The 22,180-nt window shown below is 41.4% G+C and overlaps 1 protein-coding gene across 1 annotated transcript in view; it reads right to left on the bottom strand.

The window, feature by feature from the left end:
- Positions 1-2,952: 2,952 nt before the first annotated feature.
- The window catches only part of Dcp1a (decapping mRNA 1A), a 55,404-nt gene continuing 36,176 nt past the window's right edge, over positions 2,953-22,180 (bottom strand). The window contains exons 6-10 of the mRNA XM_048355822.1: positions 18,836-18,949; positions 7,736-8,491; positions 5,630-5,695; positions 3,560-3,778; positions 2,953-3,247 (exon numbers count right to left, since the gene is read on the bottom strand). Of these exons, the coding sequence (XP_048211779.1) occupies positions 3,167-3,247; positions 3,560-3,778; positions 5,630-5,695; positions 7,736-8,491; positions 18,836-18,949 (1,236 nt within the window). The 3' untranslated portion in view covers positions 2,953-3,166. The remainder of the gene's footprint in view (positions 3,248-3,559; positions 3,779-5,629; positions 5,696-7,735; positions 8,492-18,835; positions 18,950-22,180) is intronic.

Genomic DNA, 22,180 nt, shown 5'->3' with positions numbered 1-22,180 from the left:
CACCTGCGCTCGCACAGCCCACTCCTGCCTGTGCTCATTTCATTCCTCTCCAAGTTACAGTACGATGGCTGATTTTGTTTATTATGCAATGAGGCACCTTCAATTTCATGTTGCATTATTAGTAATACAATGGCAGTTATGGCCTCTTCTAACAAAATGAGAAAATACCAAACTACATTCTTAGTGAGGAGAGAAAGCTGCATGATTTAAAAATATTTACCGTGTAATGGATTCAATGGAGTTTATAATTGCCACAAGAAAATACAGGCCAGAAATAGAATGCTGGGACATGCAAGACCTGGCTAGCCATATCCTAAATTAAGTCTGCATCCTTCTGTAGAGAGGGGCATGGGATCTTGACTCAGGGTCTAAGCAAACCACCATTCTGTCCAAGGGAAGCTGAGGGTGTTTCACATGGAGACCGCATGGAATGCTTCTCCTTACAGATGATTATTTGAAAATCGAGGATTCAAAGTCAAGCAGGCCAATGTCCATGCCCATAAATTCTGGGAAATGCATCATAAAGAGGGAACAAAGCGAGGTATTGCTGATGGGTGGGTGGGTGGGGGTGGGGGAAGGACATCTACTCAAAGGCATCATTCACATTACAACAAAAAGAGCAGTGCTACCTACCCCCCCTAGTGCCACCCCAGACACACCAAACTCCAAGCTTTGGGCTGCTCTTCCCAGAGCCTACACTTGGACCACAGGGGCAAAAGGTGTGGGCGGTGCTCACAGATGGACAGAGTGGTCTAAATGCAGGACTCCTGAGGTCTTGCAAAACCTACCAAGAAGCATTTTCATCTCCATCTTGGCATCCATTTCAGAAGGCTCCAGTAAGGATACTGTAATAATGTAAATGTGCAGCCTAAACTAGTATGAGGTTCTAGATCGTGAGCCTGAATGAGGAATAAGGCAACCAAATTGTGACTTTCAGGCCAGGCTCATTAACTGCAAGGATCTAGGCTTGGCCTGGGTCTCTGGAGACTCCTGCTGGCCTGAACGTCTGGTAATCATGATCGCCATCTTCTGGCTTCTGAATTTGAAGTAAATGCTTTGAATATATAGATTTGGGAGTTGAAACAGGTTGACCCTTTTCAAGTCTCCATTTCTTGGGCACTTAAAAAGTTTATGTCTACACTAACAAACTCTTATCATAGAATCTCTTTTAACTATCATATCCATCTCTAGAACTAAAGGGCAAAAATTAACAGATTTGATTATGGACCCTTTTTTAGAATATTTGCTCTTTATCTCTCATATTACCATACATATACAAAAGCATCATTTAAATTCAAATGTCCATTGTACATCTCTTGATATGTCTGTTTACTGAAGCCTACTGATACTATAGTTGGGTGTGATCAAACCTACTGGTACATTATATTATGAGAACAGCCACGTGGCCCCTTAGACACCATCTCCCGGTGTCAGCCGCACTCCTGATCTTACTACAACTTCATCTTTCCCAGATGATGCACGAGCAATTCATTTTTGGTTGCTGAATTTACACATTATCTTTGAAAACAAACTATTCCTAATTGAATATGATAACTTACAAGCTTCCCTGAATTCTGCACAATGGACACCTAACTAGGTAGACAACAAAACAAGATACTAAATTGAGAAGCAGAAACATTGTCCAGGAAGCTTGTCCAGATTTACAGAAGCCAATCAAACAAAGTGTTCTTTATGCTAAAAACCTAAGACCAAACTAAGACAAGTATGTAATTCATAAGTAATTTTCTAAAATTTCAGCTAGAAAGAAATCTATGGATTTATGACTGAGTTACCATTAAAGCTTAAAATGATTGTTCCCAAGGAACCATCACATTTGTCAGCATTATTCACAGCTAATCCTTATGCTAGCTGGTTGAGCCAATTGGGTTTTTCCCCATCATTAAATAGTGCTCAGAAAAGTAAGCAGTGCATCTTAATAGGTTAAATACTACAAAATGACCTGTATCATAGAAACAAAGACACTCATTCAAAGAATATCTTAAAATTACTATTGCTGAAATAAATCCAATTCTACATTAAAATCTTACTAAACATCATTACATGCCATAAAAGAATAAGTATAAATCATGGCAGATCAATAGCAGCATAACAAAGCGTCTTTATATATTTCACACTTTGGGCTGGGAGAGGATTCACAGCCTAGGAATACATTGGTAAAGTTCTGAATCACACACTTTCTTTTAACTCCACATTCTACAAGAAAGTAAGGGCAGTGTGAATAACAGCTCCTTTTTCTGCATAGCTTTAAACTGTTTTCAGTACACTTGAGGAATGGAACCAGAATGGCTTTGTCAGGTTGGTCCACTGGTCCTTTTGTCAAAGCGTTAAGGAAAACAATTAACAATGACTTCTGTGTTTAGACAGAAAAGGAAAATAAGGCTGTGTTTCACACACAAACTTAACATTTTCAAAACCACTAGAGAGTTTAACTTAGAATGGAGATTTCTAGTAGGATCTGGGAATGTGCAGCCCCAGCCTCAAAGGTGTGACATGCCTCTTCCTATATCACCCAAAAGCCTCGCAAGGCCCTGGTCAAAGAGCAATGCTGCACTGGGGCCTGCTGCATGGCAGGACTGGGGATACTTAAAAACAAAACACAAATTTCAGTACTCTTAAGGCCCAAATGGGAGTGCTCATATAAAATATACTTCACTTGAACAAATAATTCCTAGTTCATCAACCTGAACTCTGATCTTTAAAAAGTGAAGCTACTTTGTTACTTGCTTAGTTTGGAACTTGACTATCAGCCCAGATTTTTAGGGGTGGGAGTAAGGGAGGGGTGCTGCTGAGGCTGAGCTTGGCTTTGAGGCTGGTGGCCACTCTCCCCAAGTCCTTGAAGGTGAAAGCAAACTGAAAAGTCAGACTCCTGATGTCACATACGTGCTCACAGCTGATGAAAACACCCAGAGAACATCACGATCTTTTTGTTTCTGTCAAAACAAAGGTCTGCTGGTGATGCTTCACAGTGAAACCTCCATTATCACTGAGAATGTCACTTGGAAAACATTCAAAGGCGTGAGAGTATCTTTCTCATAGGCTCAATTTCAGGATTCTCAAAACTCCATTTTCCACTCAGAAACAGGTTTCCATAATGAAGCCTATTTGTGGGGCTGACCCTTTTGACTCCAGGTTTACTCCATGACAGTCATAGATTATGGTTGTCGTTGTTCTTGTTCAGAACCTGCAAGTAAACTTCATGAAGTGTACTGAGGAAGCTGGAATCATTCTGGAAGAGATAGCAAAGGTAAAACACATCATGTCACATTTATTTCCTCAGAGCCCACTTCCTCAACTGGTAACAGCTTAGGAAAAGACTGTACAAATGATTGGTGTGACTTAAAACTAATTACTCAAATGGTCTTACCACCCAGAGATAATCATCAATATTTTGGAGTTTACTTAGTTATTATTCCACTAGGAAAAAATGCTTGAAAGAGAAAAACTACCACAGTTATTCCTCTGAATTTAAAAGGACTTAAAAATTAATTTTATTTTATTAAAGAATAAAGGATCCCAGACTAATTGATGTCTTACATACCTTTATTAGATGTATCAATGTATCCTGGAGCTGAGACTTGCTGAGAATAATGGAAGGCTTTTTCTGATTTTCTGGGGTTGTAACAGTGAGGGGAGACGGGGGGCCTGCTTTCCTCTCTAGGTCTGCAGACCTTGGAGCTGTGTTCTGGAAAACACTTGGGGCCAGCAGGACTGAAGCTACTGCAGTGGTTGTTGCGGTAACCAGTGGAGGGCCTGCAACCTGTAGGGGATGATCATTTTGCACTCAAGTGTAGAAGCCTTATATACCACCTCATTATTTACAAATAGCAAATAGCTTGCCAGTTTACTTTAAAAATTAACTTATATTGGGCTGGGAATGTGGCTTAGTGGCAGAGTGCTTGACTAGCACACATGAAGCCCTGGGTTCGATTCCTCAGCACCATATACACAGAAAAAGTTGCAAGTAGTGCTGTGGCTCTAGTGGTAGAGTGCTAGCCTTGAGAAAAAGCAGCTCCGGGACAGTGCCCAAGCCTTGAGTTCAAGCCCCAGGACTGGTCAAAAACACACACACACACACACACACACACGCACACACGCACACACACACACACACACTAGCTTACAGGTTAGGGATATGGTTTAGTGATTAGAACTTGCCTAGCATGCCTAAGACCCTAGGTTTGATCTCTAACATTGCAAAACAATCTAGCTATATAATTAAAAACAACAATAAAACCCCAACTACCTCCTTCCTTCATTCAGATGTGCTTTTATCTAGTTATACTTAATAACTAGATTATATTATATTAGTAATATTACTGTTTGGTTTTTTTTTTGCCAGTCCTGGGGCTTGGACTTAGGGCCTGAGTACTGTCCCTGGCTTCTTTTTGCCCAAGGCTAGCACTCTACCTCGAGTCACAGAAATACTTCTGGCTTTTTCTTTTTATGTGGTGCTAAGGAATCGAACCCAGGGCTTCATGCATGCAAGGCAAGCACTCTACCATATCTAGCCATATTCCCAGCCCAGTAATATGAAATTTAAAAATTATTCTCACATTCTCGACTTGTATTTTGGGTGCTCGAAGCTCAACCCAGGGCCAAGAGCATGCTGCTCTATGTGTGCTATACCAGAGAACTTCATCAGCAGTGCTTCCCTTACTCTTACAAAGAGCTTGCCAGTTTTAAGGCTGTGGTTTCTGGCATCTGAACCATTTAGCTTGGTTTTTGGTATAAAACCAGGCAAAGAGTTCATATTGATCATGAGAAACCAGGACAAGCTAATCAAGACCAGGCTGACTTTAATTTAAATTCTGAGCCCCAAGAAGAGGTATAAAGGCTCAAAGGTAAATGGGAATTTGACTTATGAGGAGGGGAAAAAAAGAATTGTATTTCAAAGCTGGTGAGTGATGAAGAGAATGAGGTCAGGGCTGGCTCATGACTATAATCCCAGCTACTCAGGAGGTGGAGACTGGGAAGATCAAAGTTCCTACCCAGCTAAGGCACACAATTATTAGAAAGATCCTAATAAGTTGGGTATGGTGGTACTCACTTGTAACCCTAGCTATGCAGGAGGTATAGGGAAAAGGATTATAGTTTGAGAATAACCTGAGGGAGAAAAAGTACGAATCTCTGAGAAATAACAAAGGAAAAAGGGAAGAGGGCATGGGCCTATGTGGTGGGAGTACAAGCAAGTATGAGGCCCTAAGTGCAAACTGCAGTACTGACTAAAAAAGGGGGTGGGGTAGAGGTCAGGGAGGGTAAACAAGTACATAGACCTGGAGGCTTTAAAGCAGAGTAACAGGAAATGAGAGGATTGTGGCAGGGTAGTGGCAGTGTTCCCTGGGATACCACAGCTCTTCCAGGACAATAAATATTTCCTTCTTAAGAAATCAGGCTGACATAGTCTTGGTCATCCACTTGCAAGGGCCAAGCAAAGGCCTACCTAGGGCTGCCCTGACCTCCATTCGGTTACGGAAGAGATTATATGAGGGGACGTAGGGCTTGGCCTAGGTGGGGTATCTGAGATGAGTCAGAGCTTGAAAGCTAAAACTTGCTCCTTGCATGTAAGAAAAGCAATCTTCAATGTACTCGAGAAAAAAGGGATCCTTACCGGGATGGCACTGGACAACACCTTAGGCTGGGCAAATACTTCAGGATCCTGGTTTTGCTGCATAGACTGCAAGGTGTAATAAGATGAACAGATAAAGCAAGTTTTAGTTAGTTACTGGTGGGAAATCAATATTAACAGTAAAGAATGGTTCAGATATTCAGCTACTGGATTGCTGGGGGAAGAGGCTGACAGGAACTTGTCACAATGTGATCACTGACTCATCTCCACAATGAGAACCTCCTAACAGCTGCCCTCTTGAGTTCCCCTCAGAAAAGGTATGTAGACAGATCCTTTAACATGTCCTATAAAAAAGAAAAAAGGTGATGCCAGGAATGGTGGTGCATGCTTGTAATCACAGCTACTTAACTCAGGAGGTAGAGAATGGGAGGATTTTGGTTCAAGGGCTGGCCAGGGAATGGAACATGCTTATAATCCCACCTACAAGGAGGGGACATAGACAGGAGGATCCTGGTCTGAAGCCAGCCCTGGGAAAATTAATTATGAAACTCTAGCAAAAGTTTAAAGAAAAAGCTGGAACCTGTACCTCATATAAGAATGTAATTGCTGGGGACAGCTCAGGCCTGTTTCTGCTGCAGTATGCACAAGAGAGATCTTGGCGAGCTGATGCTCCCCTGGCCTCACTAGTTTTCTAAGTTCTCAAATGCTCTCCTATCTCCAGGCCTCTGTACACTATTCTTCTGGCCTCAACAGTCTGGCTAACTTCTGAGTCTTTGAGTAGCAGCTGACATGTCAGTTTTTTTTGGCCAGTCCTGGGGCTTGGACTCAGGGCCTGAGCACTGTCCCTGGCTTCTTTTTGCTCAAGGCTAGCACTCTGCCACTTGAGCCACAGCACCACTTCTGGTCATTTTCTGTATATGTGGTGCTGGGGAATCGAACCCAGGGCCTCATGTATATGAGGCAGGCACTCTTGCCACTAGGCCATATCCCCAGCCCCGACATGTCAGTTTTACTAGGAATCTTTATTTGGCCCTATACCGAAGGAGGAACAAAATGGATCAAAGTTCAGAATGATTTGGATTTATGGTTCTGAGCCAACTGAGGATTCTTGGGATTATTAGGCAAAAACAGAAAGAACCTTAAAATGCATAACTGGATAAAAATGTAAATATGATGTCTTATCTTTCTATCAGTTGAGCTAATTTTTTTTTATCAGCTGAACTAATTTTGGGAAGCAGAAATGAGTGACAATACCACTGACCAATTATGATTAGTTCACATAAGGCTTGTCGCTACCCCTGACTCCTAGCCTTTGATTTTTTATTTTTTTTTGATGGTCCTGGGGCTTGAAATTTGGGATTGGGCACTGTCTCTGAGCCTCTTTTGGCTCAAGGTTAGTACCCTACCATTTGAGTCAGAGCCACTTCTAGCTTTGTCTGAGTGGCTTATTGGAGTTAAGAGTCTCACAGACTTTTCTGCCCAGGCTAGCTTCAAACTATGATCCTCAGATCTCAGCCTCCTGAGTAGCTAGGATTACAGGCTTAAGCCACCTCAGATGCCCTTCATATTCTTCATTATTATTAGTGTTGGTCCTGGGGCTTGAACTCAAGGCCTGGGTGCTGTCCCTGAGCTTTTGTGCTCAAGGCTAGTGCTCTACCACTAAGTCATAGCACCATTTCCGGCTTTTTGGTAGTTAACTGGAGATGAGTTGCACAGACTTTTTTGCCTTGTCTGGCTTTGAACTGTGATCCTCAGATCTCAGTATCCTTAGCAGCTAGATTAAGCCCAGATTAAGCAGCCAACTCTTTAAACTACTGTCTCACATCAATCAAATGCAAAATCTTGCCTGGTACCTGTGGCTCACATCTGTAATCTTAGTTACTCAGAAGCCTGAGATCTGAAGATCCTGGTTTGAAGCTAGCTCAGGCAGAAAAGTCCCCCTGAGACTTTATCTCCAAGTAATTTCTCATAAACCAGGAATGGCACTATGGCTTAAGTGATAGGGCATTTACTTTGAACACAAAGAGGCTCAGTGATAGTGCCCAGGCCCTGAGTTCAAGCCCACAACCGACAAAAAAAAAAAAAAAAAAAAAAAAAAAAGCCAAATCTTTGTTTCCCCCACCCATGCCTTCCTGTTCCTGCTACTACCTGGAGGGGAGCAAGCACCATGTTGCTCAAGGAGGCTGAGGCTGTTGCTCTTGCTGCTGCTGCCTTACAGGGAGGCTCTATGAAGCTGTCAGGTGTGGCCAGCTGGCCGGCTGCTGGAGAAAAGCTGGGTGCCACTGCACCTTTCCCAAGTGGCTGTGTCTGTATTTGGTCATGCTGTGGGGTCAACCTGAGTTTCTGGAGAAGATCAATGCTTGGGAGGGATGTAGCAGCCGTGTTTGTCATGCTCAGTGGAGCTCTGAAAGGGCTTTTGCTGGCTATTAGACTGGAGTGACTTAGTTCAGGGACTGGCTGGTTCAGGAGTGGAGACCTCTGTCTAGGTGTGGTCTTCACTGCCTGCATCATGGTGCTGTTTCGAGGTAAGCTGGAGGGAACCTGTGTGCTAGGGACTTCTGCTGGTAGAGTGGGACTGAGAACAGGACTCAAGGGGATGGCATAGCTTGGGGCATGCTTTTCTCCAGACTGTGTGATGGAGGCTGGAGTGATTAGCACCGGAGTGGTGACTTCAGGCTGGATAACATGGTGGGTGGCTGAATGGACACCCAGGTTTTCTGACTGAGGGACTCCTGACTGATCAAAGGGAAATGGGAGGAAGGAGCTGGATTCTTTCTGGGATGCTTCTCCTGGTAGCTTCTCCACTTCTTCTGAATCCAGACCCATAACTGCTGGCTGTTCCTTTGGTAAAGATGTTCCAAACAGCTCTTCCACTGTCAGATGTTTGTGTCCAGATGCAGCAGGCTGAAAAACAAGCAGACCACCAATGAAAGGAACCTTTGCAAACCTGTATAATCATACTTCTCCATCTATCAAAATAGTTTGCAGAAGCAAGGGCAGATGGAGATGTAACATAAGGGATGGAATATGCTGGAGATGTGCTGGGTTAGACCAGAAGATACCTGTAAGTCTCTCCATGTTGGTGGATGGAACTATGCACTAATGATTGGCCCTCTAGGAAACTGTCTTAGCATGCCTTTTTTCCATTGGTATATGTTGAAGGGGAAAACCATTTCATTACAGAAGTAATTGTGCCAATTGCTCCACATCAGCAACAGGCAAAGGGGAATGATGTTAGAGGATAGAGTGACTGGATTCTACTCAAGTGGTTTATTTTTGATAAAAGTTACCATTGCATCTCAGGGACTGACTGGGTTCTAAATACCAGGAAATACATTTAACCATTTAATAACATGTCTTCCCCCCTCTATATTGCCAAGTCAGAGTCTTCGAAAAAAACCCCAAAACATTAGGACTAGAAGAAGCATGGCTCAAGTGCTCCTGCACCTGCCTAGCAAGAACAAGGTCTTGAGCTCAAATCTGAGTACTGCCAAAACAAATGAACAAAAAACCAAACTGCTGAGTTTAAATTTAAATATAGTTTAGTGAATTGACTTACCAACACCATTGCAAAGACTCAAAGGGAAAATACTCTCACTTTCCATGAAGTGCCTCCTTGTACCTTCAGGCAATGCTGTTGGGTCACTTAACTTTCATACCTGAGTACTCACAGGGTTTTAAGTCCTATTCTGACTTGAACTCAAGGAACATAGGAGAGAGTAAGACTGTAAGGCTTCACAGAGCTTCGTTTTAGTGTGATATTTTAACATACTAAGTACTTTGAAAACACAGTCTCAAGTTACGGTTTCATTCTTAAAATGTGTGATTTGTTAAGCTGCTCAGATACATCTTTATAGTGAAAACATTAATTGATGGAGACACATGACTTTCATGACAAACACATATTGCATTTGTATATCACAGTGTTTTTGGGGGGTGGTTGTGGGACTCGAAAATAGGATTTGGGCACTGTTCCCGAGCCTGTTTGCTCAATACTAGTGCTCTACCACTTGAGCCACAGTGCCACTTCCAGCTTTTCCTGAGTAGTTTATTAGAGATAAAGTCTCACGGACCTTTCTGCCTGCTCTGGCTTTGAACTGCGATCCTCAGACCTCAGCCTCCTGAGTAGCTAGGATTACAGGTGTGAGCCACTGGCACCTGGTTCTGCTTCTTTCTTATGATGCAGCCTGGGGAGCCATTCATTTCTCTGAGTGTCAGTAGCTGTAAAGTCTGAAGGGCTGGTGGGAGGAATGCATGGAACTCAGCACACAGGAGGGATTTTGGTTAAAGTTAGCATTTCTTAGTAACCAGAGTGGGAGGTGGGTTCCTCCAAGGCAGAGGCTCTTTGCCATTCATTACCTAATCCTTGCCCTCCATCCTCCTGGGTTCATCTACCCACACAATGGTGCCACCATCCAGTAAGAAGATACATACAGGCTTCCCACTGCTGTCCCCAGGTCCTCCCCAGGAGGGAAGAGAGCACAAGGAGAGAGCTCACTAACAGCAGGCCCTGTTGGTAGAGGATGAGGAATCCCCTCCTTCAATGGACAAAAAGCAAAAACACCAAACCAAAACAAAACTCACCAGTGCCCCAAAACGAAGATCCAGGGGGGTTTGTGAGTGACAGATTTAAGGGAGTATGTTTTATATTTTCTCTTTGATGTGCGGCCAGTGCCATGTTAGGTTGGAGGGGCAAGGCAAGTCTGAGCAGAAGCAGTGTGAAATAACTGCTACAGAGGAAGAGGCTGAAGCTTCTACCAGTTGTACACATTCTAGTTTTGGACCAAATCATTTTATCTTATAAAATATTCAGGAAAAAGAATCCTATTAATATCCAGGCCCCTATTGTGTAACACTGGTAAGGCTACCTGCCAACACTTTCTAAAAGGGGAGTTTCCAGATACAGAATCTCAACTGTTTATAAACTATGGTATAAAAGAAATGCTCAAGAATTTATGTGATTCAAGTTCTACATATATTTTTGCTTCTGAAAAACTGTAGAGCTCAGAGTCTAAAATCAATGGTATTACTGTGGGAAAATTTTATAATCTTCCTAATTACTCATCTATAAAATGGGGTAACTGTGGCAATTATTTCACAAGAGCTGTTATGAAATTAAATTATCCTTATGATGTTTGGTACCCAATGAGCTTTTGATAAACTCACATTGGTCTATACTATTGTCACAAAACCTTTTTGGTGGTGGTGGTGCCAGGGTCAAACCCATGGTCTCATTTAACTAGGCAAGCACTCGACCACTGAACTACATTCTCAACCGAAACCCAAAATAGTTCTAAGAGCAAGCAACTTTTAAAGACCACCAAATACTATTTTGGCATAACAGAAATTCACTGACTCCTTCTGAAATATCACCCCTCTAGTGTAAAATAATATCATAGCCACCAGAAGAGACAGCAAAAGTTGTGCTATCATAAACCTATTTGTTATTTCTTGATGCAAGCGATCATTAGGGACATAGATTTTTGTTAAAAATTCCCTTGTGGAATAACAAAATGGTGAAACAACGGACAAAGGGTGAATTAATGCAACAGATTGATACTTGTAAGACACTGTTGGAAGTGAACTTTACAACTTGGGGAGGGGAGGAATCAGGAGGGAAAGTGGAAGAAAAATAAGGGAGAGGTTAACAATGTTCAACAAGAAATGTATGTATTACCTTAAAAAACTGTAACCTCTTCTGTACAACCTTTACAACAAAACTGAATTAAATTAAAAAAAAAAATCCCAGCAAGGCACTTGTGGCTCATGTGTGTGTAATCTTAGCTACTCAGGAGGCTGAGATCTGAGGATCAAAGTATAAAGGTAGTCCAGGCAGGAAAGTCCCTGAGACTCTGATCTCCAATTAACCACCAGAAAACTGGAAGTGGCACTGTGGCTCAAGTGGTATAACACTAGCCCTGAGCTGAAGAGCTCAGGGACATTGACCAGGCCCAGAGTTCAAGCCCCATGACTGACCAGGGGAAAAAAAAATCCCTTGTAACACTGCAAACTCATTTAAGTAAAAATAAGGACAATGGAATTCTCTTTGGGATAGAATTTTCTTTCTGGATAACAAAACAACAGTAGTCAGGTGTATAGGTTTTGTTAGTCACAGTCAACACTGTGACTTACTTACTTTTAGACTCTCGGTATCATAAATGTCTGTTGATGGAACAAAAGTAACCACCCACTCCTGCTCCATGTCCCTTTTAGTGCCAGTACTGGAGCTTGAACTAGGGCCTGGGCACTGTCCTTGAGCTTTGTTGCTCAAGGACAGTGTTTTTAAGTGGCTCAAGGCCACTTAAGCTATAGGTCTACTTCTGCCATTTAGTGATTAATTGGAGATAGAGTTTCACAGACTTTTTGGCTTGGGCTGCCACTGAACTGTGTTGAATAGGGCACTGGTGGCTTACTCTTGTAGTCCTAGCTACTCGAGAGTTTGAGATCTGAGGATCGTAGTTCAAAACTAGCCTGGACAGCAAAGTCCATGAGACTTTTTTTTTTTTTCAAATTTTTATTATCAAACTGATGTACAGAGAGGTTACAGTTTCATACGTTAGGCATTGGATACATTTCTTGTACTGTTTGTTACTCCATGAGACTTTTATTTCCAATTAATCACACACACACACACACACACACACACACACACACACACACACACACACACACACACAAGCTGGAAGTGAAACTGTGGCTCAAGTGGAAGAATACCACCCTTGAGCAAGACAGACTCAGGGACAGCACCCAGGGACTGAGTTCAAGCCATAGTATCTGAACAAAAATCAAACAAAACAATGCTGGTAGACTACTACTCAGGAGGCTGAATCTGAGGATCATGGTTAAGAACCGGCCTAGGCAGGCAGAGCTGAGACTCTGATCTCCATTTAACCAGCAAAAAGCCAGAACTGCAGGCATGGCTCAAGAGCAAAGCAAGAGCCATGAGCAAAATAGTTGAATGCAAGGCCCCCGACTTTAAAGCATGCAAAAACCTAACCAAATAAACAAAAAGGTCTGTGGCAGAGCCAGGCATGGTAACACCTCTGCATAGTCCCAACTACTTGGAAGGCCAGGGAAGGAGAATCATTTGAGCTCAAGAATGTTTAAGAGGCTAAACTGGGTGACCTTATTCTCCGGGGTGTGAGAAGGTAGTAAAAGACACAGAAAACTACATTTAAGCATAAAAGTTCAGTAGTATTCTGTATATTTACTATGTTGTATAACCATTACCATAACCATTTCTACAACTTTCCCACCATTACAAACAAATATTCTGTACCCATTAATTAATACTACCTATCTACTTACCTATCTTCCTGAGTTCCTGGTAATCTTTGTCCTACCTTTTGTTGCCATGATTTGTTGACTTACCTATTCTAGATACCTCATGAAAACAAACCAAACATTCTTTATTTTTTTGTGACTGGCTTAGTTTATACCATGTACCATGTGTTGGAATTTCATTACTTTTTATGACTAAAGCATAATGCACAATGCATCTATATCATGTATGTTTAACCATTTGCCTGTTGATGGACACGAGTTACTTCTATCTTTTGACTATCACAAGTAATGCTGCCACAAACAATGGTGTGAAAGTACATCTGAGTACCTGTTTTCAATTCTTTGGGATATATACATATATACACACACACATACACACATATTATATATACAGAAAGCGAGAGAGGGAGAGAGATCTCCAGGACAGGAACCATTGGGTCATACAGTTATTACACACATGTGCCACCATGCCTGCATAAAATTTTCTTTTTATACCAATAACAAAATAAGCCAACATAAAAAACAAAAGTATTAAAGCTGGGCACTAGTGCCTCTTGCCTGTAATCCTAGCTATGTAGAGACTGAGATCAGGAGGACTGCAGTTTGAGGCCAGCCTAGGCTAAAATGTTCAAAAGACTCCCTTTTCAACTCATGGCTGGGTGCAGTGTGTGTGCTTGTCATCCTAGTTATATTAGAAGGCTGAGACTGAGGACACTGCCCTAGCCTAGATAGAAAAGTCTATGAGACTCCATCTCAACAAAAGAAGCTGAGCATAATAGTGAGTGCCCATCATCTCAGCTACAACAAGAAGCCTAAAATAGGCAGAGCTCCCAAAAGTGAGACACTATCTCAAAGATAACCAATGCAGGAAAGGGTTGGAAATGTGAAGGCCTTGAATTCAAACCCTAGTAACTCCAAAAAAGAACTGAAAAACACATACTGTTCCTTATTAATGCAAACCATACATGTTAACCATCATTCTGTTATTACAGGCAAAATCCAATATTTAGATATACCTATTTTGGAAAACAAAATAAGTGGTCAAATAATAGGGCATGGAGAAAGCTCATAGTGAAAAACACCTGAGGCTTGAGCAAATAAAGCAAAGAACAAAGAACAAACCAGGAAAATGGTTTCAAGGAAATTTTCATTGTTGTTTGGGATAGGGTCTTTATCTGAAGTCTAGGCAGGCCTCAAATTCTCTATTTGCCTAACTCAGACTCTGGTGGGCTAGAATTATAGGCCTGTGTCACCACTTCCAGCCTCAAGGGAATTCAACAAAGTGAACTGTGCCTGGGTGGGGTGTCTCACTCTTGTAAACCTAGCTACTTGGGAGGGAGATATAGAGGGGATTACAGTATGATTCCAGCCTAAGTTCAGACTCCATCGCAACCAAGAAAAGACTCTGTGGTCCACATATGTTATCCTAGTGAGGCTAGATCATGGTCTAGGCATAAACAAGAGAAAATCTATTTAAAAAAATAGCAATATAGAGGAAACAGAAGACATTGTATGAAAGGAAATGTACTCATTACCTGATTCATGTAATTGTAATTCTTCTGCATATCACCTTTATAATAACACTAAAGTAAATTACATTTTCTTTTTAGATTTTTGAAGTTGGGCATTAGTGGCTCATACCTGTAATTCTAGCTACTCAGGAGGCTGAGATCTGAGGATCACAGTTCAGTCAGCCCAGGCAGGAAAGTCTGTGAGACTCTTATCGCCAATTAACCACCAGAAAAATTGAAGTGGTGCTGCTCAGGGACAGCACCTAGCCCCTAAGTTCAAGCCCCATAACAGACAAAAAAACCCCAAAAACCCAAAAAACAAAAAGGGCAAAGGGCTTGACTGAAGTGGTAGAGCACTTATCATTATAACAAGTAAGTGAGGGCCTGAGTTCAAATTCTGTATTGAAAAACAACTTAAAAAATGAATTAAACTGTGAAACCGAAATTGATATTATTAATATATGACAGCATAATTTGTCCCTTAGCACTAGATGGCAGTGTTACTAAACAAAGCAGTGTCTGTTTTGAAGGCAGGATTATGAATTTGGGCTGATTCTAGGTGATCTGTATTTTATAATTTTTTAAAATTTTTGTTTAGTGTGTGAATTATATGAGATCACAGGAATAACAATATCATTATTGGTTGTTATTATCCTCGTTATTTGTTATTTGCCTTAGAGTATACCTGCCTCATTATTCACTAAGCTTGATATTCACGGATCCATTACTGGTGCTACTGTAGAAAAGGCTGAGAGCTTATGGTTTGTTGTATTCATCTTTCAATGGGCAGTGCTGTATAATTCTTAAATCTTATTTTTTTTTCTGTTACTTTTTTTTCTGTTACATTGCTTCCTTTGGATTGCATAATAATTGTGAGTAAAGTAATACAAGAATCTTTAACTCTAAATTCAAAAAGGAAGAGAAAGTGACAGCCTATTGAACATTCTTAGCTAGTAAGTACAAAAGGATCCTGGTATACTATCATTCTGTCTCTGTCTGTGTCCCTGTGTGTGGGCGTGTGCGTGCGTGCGTGTGTGTGTGTGTGTGTGTGTGTGTGTGTGTGTGTGTAGAATTTCATTGTGTAGCTCACAAGCAGAGGTCCAACCATCTGATCCTTTCTAAGCCTCCCAAGTGCTGAGCAAATACTCTGGGCCTGGGTACTATCCCTGAGTTTAAATGTAGTTATCAAAAATGTATTTTGTGCGGCTAGGGATATGGCTTAGTGGCAGAGTGCTTGCTTAGCATGCATGAAGCCCTGGGTTTGATTCCTTAGCACCACATAAACAGAAAAATCCAGAAGTGGCACTGTGGTTCAAGTGGTAGAGTGCTTGCCTTGAGCAAAAAGAAGCCAGGGACAGTGCTCAGGTCCTGAATTCAAGCCCCAGGACTGGGGGAAAAAAAGTATTTTGTTTAGTGAGCTGGTAGCTCACATCTGTAATAACTACTCAGGAGGTTGAATCTGAGGATTACAGTTCAAAGCCAGCCCAGGCACAAAAGTGTGAGATTCTTAGCTCCAATTAATCACCAAAAATCCAGAAGTAGAACTTGGCTCAAGTGGTAGAGTGCTAGCCTTGAGGAAAAAAAGCTCAGGGACAGTGCCCAGGCTTGGAATTCAAGCTTTAGCATTAACATACACAAATTTAAATTTATAATAAGATTTTTGTAAGAAACTGTATTTAATGTGTATTTGACTTTCAGCATCCTACATAGAAAGAATGGAACTTGAGAATGTAGGATTCAAAATGTGATTCGTCTAAATACTTCAAAATACTACAGACAATTGTTTTTCAAACACTGTTATTTATTGGTGGTACTGGGGACTGAACTCGGGATTTCTGTTTGCAAGGCAGGTATACTCTATCACTTGAGCTAGGCCTCTAGCATAAATTTGATATTTTGTTCATCATCATTTATTTTATTTGACAGTACTGAAGTTTGAATTTAGGTCCTAAACTTGTTTGCCTGTTTAGTGCTCTATCACTTGAACCAGGCCTCCAGCTCCAGATATATTTCTGAAGGGATGTAAAATGGTACAGCTTCTCTGGAAAGAGTAGCTTATAATTTTTTTTAAAAATGAAAACATGCAATTACCAAAAGATCCAATGTTTGAACTCAGGAAATTTATGTTCATACAAAATCCTACAGATGGAGGTTTTTGGGAGGGAGGTAAGTAAAGTGATTGTGAATGCATATGTATACATTTATTGAAATACTGCAGGGGCTGGGGATATGGCCTAGTGGCAAGAGTGCTTGCCTCGCATACATGAGGCCCTGGGTTCGATTCCCCAGCACCACATATACAGAAAATGGCCAGAAGTGGCGCTGTGGCTCAAGTGGCAGAGTGCTAGCCTTGAGCAAGAAGAAGCCAGGGACAGTGCTAAGGCCCTGAGTCCAAGCCCCAGGACTGGCCAAAAAAAAAAGAAGAGGGGCTGGGGATATAGCCTAGTGGCAAGAGTGCCTGCCTCGGATACACAAGGCCCTAGGTTCGATTCCCCAGCACCACATATACAGAAAACGGCCAGAAGTGGCGCTGTGGCTCAAGTGGCAGAGTGCTAGCCTTGAGCGAGAAGAAGCCAGGGACAGTGCTCAGGCCCTGAGTCCAAGGCCCAGGACTGGCCAAAAAAAAAGAAATACTGCAGCAAATCTCATTAACATGTATTAGGCCACAGTGGAAATACCATAGGCCTCTCAAAATATAGACACACTGAAAATATTGTACAAGATTACCTCCACACTGTACATGTAAGCTCTATGTGAACATAATGAACATAAATTTCTGGCTTAAATTTAGGTCTCAACCCCAAAGTATCTCAATATATATATATGTATGTGAACATTCCCAAATCCGAAAACATGCTGAAATCTGAAACAGTTCTGGTCTCAAACAGTTTGGTCAAAGAACATTCAATCTGTTCTTCTGTTACCTAATAATATTTAGCAATAAAGGGGAACAAATTTGGGCTGGATTGTAGCTCAGTAGTAGAGCCTTGGATTCAATCTCTAGCATTGGGGAGGGAGAAAAGGAACACACTTGAAATGTAAACCACTCCAATGAATCTCTGGGCATTATGCAGAGTGAAAAAGAGAATCTCAAGCTGTATGGCTCATGCTATAATCATAGCTACTGGGAGGCTAAGACCTGAGTATTGAGGTTCAAAGTCAGCCTGTACAGTAAAGTCCATGAGACTCTTATCTCCAACTAACCACCAGAAAAAAACAATCAAACAAACAAACAAACCAGAAGTGGAGCTATGGCTCAAAGTGGCAGTGCTAGCCTTAAGCAGAAGAGCCCAGGGACAGTGCAGAGGCCCTGAGTTCAAGTCAACAAAACAACAAAACAAAACAAAAGAGAATCTTAAATGGTGACATACCATATGATTCCATTTGCATAACATTCTTGAAACATCAACATTATAGAACTGGAAAACAGACTAACGCTTGCCAGAGTCTAAAGATGGGGGAAGGGGAAGTAAGGGAGGAGGCAGAGAGGGTATTATGAGGAATAAATAGAGGAAGCGTGAACAAGATGGGGGTAGCTTGTGTCAATGTCCTGGATGTGATATATTTTCAAAATGTTATCAATGGGGAAAAAGAAAAGGGACATAGGATCTTTCTGCATCATTTATTCTAACTACACATTTATGAATATTTCAAAATAAAAAGTTTTAAGTTCAAAACAATAGGTTTGACTTGATTTCTTTTATCAGCCTATCAATTCTAAAGAAATCAGATTAACTCACCAAATATTTACAATGCTAAATGCTTAAGATACACATGTGACCAAGGCAGATAAAATAGTTGCCTCAAAGAGCATTTTGGTGGGTTTGAGATAGATAATTATTCAATGATAGTTAGCTGATTAGAAGTCTTAGTGAGAAAATAAAGCAAGCTGGAAGAAGGGGCCAGGGAGGGTTTTAAATCGGTAGAGAAGGCCTCAATGAAAACAGTACATTCAGAAACTGAAGGAGGACAGGGAGAAAAACATACCTGGAGGAAAACACTGAAGGCCAAAGGAAAAGGAAAGCTTTTGGTAGGAGAATGTCTGGCACATTTGAGGAAAGGCAGGAAACATTGGGTCAAGTGAGAAAGGCAGGGTGGTAGAAGATAAAGCCACAGGGGGAGGGGCTAGACCAGGCATGGCTTTTGAGTGATAGGACGCCACTGAGGGTTTTAAGCAGAGAAATGAAACTACATTTTACCAAGATTATGCTGGCTGATGGGTTGAAAATAGGGAAAGCAGCAGCAGCAAGGGCAAAAACTAGATCAGTAGGAGGCTACTGTAGAACCCAGAAGAAATAGTCACACAGGCCCAGGATACCACCTGGATGGACGTCATTACACTGTCACACACACAGCTTTGGTAGATAAGTGACATCAAACTTTCAGTATAATCACAACTCTCATAAACTGGCACTCTTTGTTTTGTTCCTTAGGTCGCTAGGGCTTCACAAACCTTATCTTGTGATCCAGAGGGTGTCTCTTCTAGAGTCTCAATGCTTCCCAGATTGGAGAGCTGAGTGCTTGGTTGTAATCCAGGGCTAGAGATATTTGAGTCACCCATCTGATTCTGAGAAAAAGAACAACAACCAAAACCCTTACAATCAAATAAATCTTTGCCACTTACTATTTGACTCATAAAAATAGCATTCAAAGTTATCAGAAATGCTGATAAAAAATGAACAAAAAGTCCCTCAAAACGTTTGCTCTAACTCTTCTGTAAATAGTATATAACAAAACTTCTATAAATCTGAGCATCTACTTTAGACTTTAACTAAAACTGTTATTTTTTATCACTCTTCTAAGGAAAAGTCAATGGCACTATTTTACCACATATTCCCTTGTATTTTGTTTTATAACATATAATGAAATCAATTCTTCTCTATTTGTGTATCTACCTCCACACAGCCCAGATACAAAACAGTTCCATAACAAAAAAAAGCTCCTTTGCAAGGCCCCATTATAGCCAGGTCCTCTGACCACTCGGGCAGTTGCTAGTATTTTGTTTTTTTCAAAAATGTCAGCGGGACAGGTGCTGGAGGCTCATGCCCTTAATCCTAGCTACTCAGGAAGTTGAGATCTGAAGATCCTGGTTTGAAACCAGCCTGGGCAGGAAAGCCCACAAAACTCTTATCTCCAATTTGCCACCAGGCTAACTGGGGTGATTATTTTTAGCTGGCAAAATCATAGTATTTTCTTCTGCTTGTATAATAATGGGGTTTCTACGTTATTATTATACTGGAGATTGAAGCCAGGGCCTCAGCATGTTCACCAAGTGCTCAACTACTTGAGCCATACTTTCTAGCCCCATTCCTACTTTTTCTCTGAAAATTTTATTTATGGTTATGGTGGTATTGGGGTTTGAATTCAAGATCTTGCATGTGCTAGGTAGAGACTCTATTCCTTGAACCACGCTTCCAGACTGGAGTTACTACCTTTTAAAGAACATAATACTTGCTCTTAAGGAGGGGGAAGGGGGAGGGTAGGCCACACACTAGTGGCTCATGCCTGTCATCTTGGCTACTCAGGAGGCTGAGATCTGAGGATCACGGTTCCAAGCCAGCCCAGGCAGGAAAATCCACCAGACTTTTATCTTCAAATAACCATCAGAAAACCAGAAGTAGGGGGCTGGGGATACAGCCTAGTGGCAAGAGTGCTTGCCTCGCATACATGAAGCCCTGGGTTCGAGTCCTTTGCACCACATAAACAGAAAAGGACAGAAGGCGCTGTGGCTCAAGGGGAAGAGTGCTAGCCTTGAGCAAAAAAGAAGCCAGGGGCAGTGCTCAGGCCCTGAGTTCAAGCCCTAGGACTGGCAAAAAAAAAAAAAGGAACTGAGACAGGAGGATTATGAGTTTAAGGTTAGCCTTTGGTTCATAATAAAATAAAACCCTTTCACAAAAAAGCAAACAACAAACAAATGTCTGACTTAAGTTCATCTAATTATACACACTGGATATTTAGAATTGGGATTTAATGTTATGGCTGAGGCCAGGACTATATACACCACAACCCTGGCATTTGACTGTGGCAATTCCCAGAGTCTCTAGTAAAATAAAATAAGGGACCACTAGGACCCATATGGTCCCTGGAGAGAGCCTATTTAAACCCTAGGCTATGGTTCCATGGGTGGTGGTTAATACCAGCTCTATGTGGTTAGATGACAGGCAAATGCAAAAAAGAAAACAAAATTCTTACTTAAGAAAGCCTCACATAGCCAGGTACCAGTGGCTCATGCCTGTAATTCTAGCTACTTAGGAGGCTGCGATCTGAGATCGCAGTTCAAAGCCAGCCTTAGCAGGAATGTCTGTGAGATTCTTAGCTCCAATTAACTACCAGAAAACTGGGAGTAGTTCTGTGGCTCAAAGTGGTAGAATACTAGCCTTGAACAAAAGTGCTCAGGGACAGCACCCAAGCCCTACAATTCCCCACCCCCCCAAAAAAGACAGCTTTGTTTATAGTCTTCAAAATCAGAAAGAATACATTAAAAGGAAATGTTCATTGAGATCCCCCAAGTTCCATTTTATAACCTTAATCAACATTTTATTTATTCCATTTATTTCATACGGTGGAAGAAATTTCTTTATAACACAAATACTGTGTTTTCCATATTCTTTACTTTTCAAGTATTTATGAAACTAGAAATTGACAGAGTTCCTTTAAAGTTCCGTTCAAAAATTAGGTCTTGGAGCTCAGTGGAAGAGCTCACTCATGTTTAGGAACTGCAAGGCTTGGATTGATGCCAGCACTAGAAATTAAAAAACAAAAAAGGTAAAAATAAGGCCTTCCTTCTTTCTTTTTATGGCTTGCTGCTTCTCAGCTAGAACAGTTAGCCAGACCACTCCTAGAGTGTACTACCCATAGGCACTTTGATCTAGTAATCACCTGGGATAGTGACTTATTACCCATGAGATCAGAGAGGCTTCAAAAAACAGAAAAGGCTACCTATGTAGATAACCCAGATATTATATAGATATGAGAGGGGGTTGGGGGAACATAAGTTACTCTTTAAACTCCAAATTTATACTTAGTTTCCTAAGAATTATTACAGAGATGAAAGCTTTTAACAATTAATTTCTACAGATACATACACATTTCCCAAGTTTTCTCTAAGACATCAAACAGCTTATGATAGCCTGAAACTTCTCATGGGCTCTAATACACATTTCATCACCCAGGAGTTGGAACTGTCTTTTTGGTATTGCAATATGGGTTTATGGGAGTTTATGAATATATGTATCCTGGGGCTTGAACTCAGGGATCTGGGTGCTGTCCCTAAGCTGTTTTTGCTCAAGGCTAGTACTCCACCACTTGAACCACAGCACCATTTCTGGCTTTTTCTGCGTATGTGGTACTGAGGAACTGAACCCAGGGCTCCATGCATGCTAGGTAAGTACTCTCCCACTGAGCCACCTTCCCAGCCCTAAATATATGTTTTGGGGGGAGGCAGGGAACAGTCTCAGAGGCTGGCCTCTAACTGGTGATCCTTCTGCCTCACCATCCAGAGTGCTGGAATTACATGTGTGTGCCACCACATCTAGCCTGACTCTTCAGTTTTAGTTAGAGGAAACTACCTTTCAGTACACTTTTTTCCAACTCTGTTCCCTGAATTCCAGATTCTTGAGAAATCAAGGGGCAGTTAGTGAAAAACAGTTCTGTAGTGAAATTGATCTGGGAACTGATGTCATTGGATCATCTATTATGGGATCTTAGTCTTGAGTAGTGTAAAAGCCTAAGAGAATTCAAGGAGGAAGAAAAATGCTTATTATTTCCTGTATCCTTTTTGACCAGTTTGAAACTTTTT

The sequence above is a fragment of the Perognathus longimembris genome, chromosome 10 (genome assembly GCF_023159225.1).
Source record: "Perognathus longimembris pacificus isolate PPM17 chromosome 10, ASM2315922v1, whole genome shotgun sequence".
NCBI lineage: Eukaryota > Metazoa > Chordata > Mammalia > Rodentia > Heteromyidae > Perognathus > Perognathus longimembris.
The sequence above is the reverse complement of the archived record's forward strand: the minus strand, read 5'-3'. Positions and strand labels throughout refer to the sequence as shown.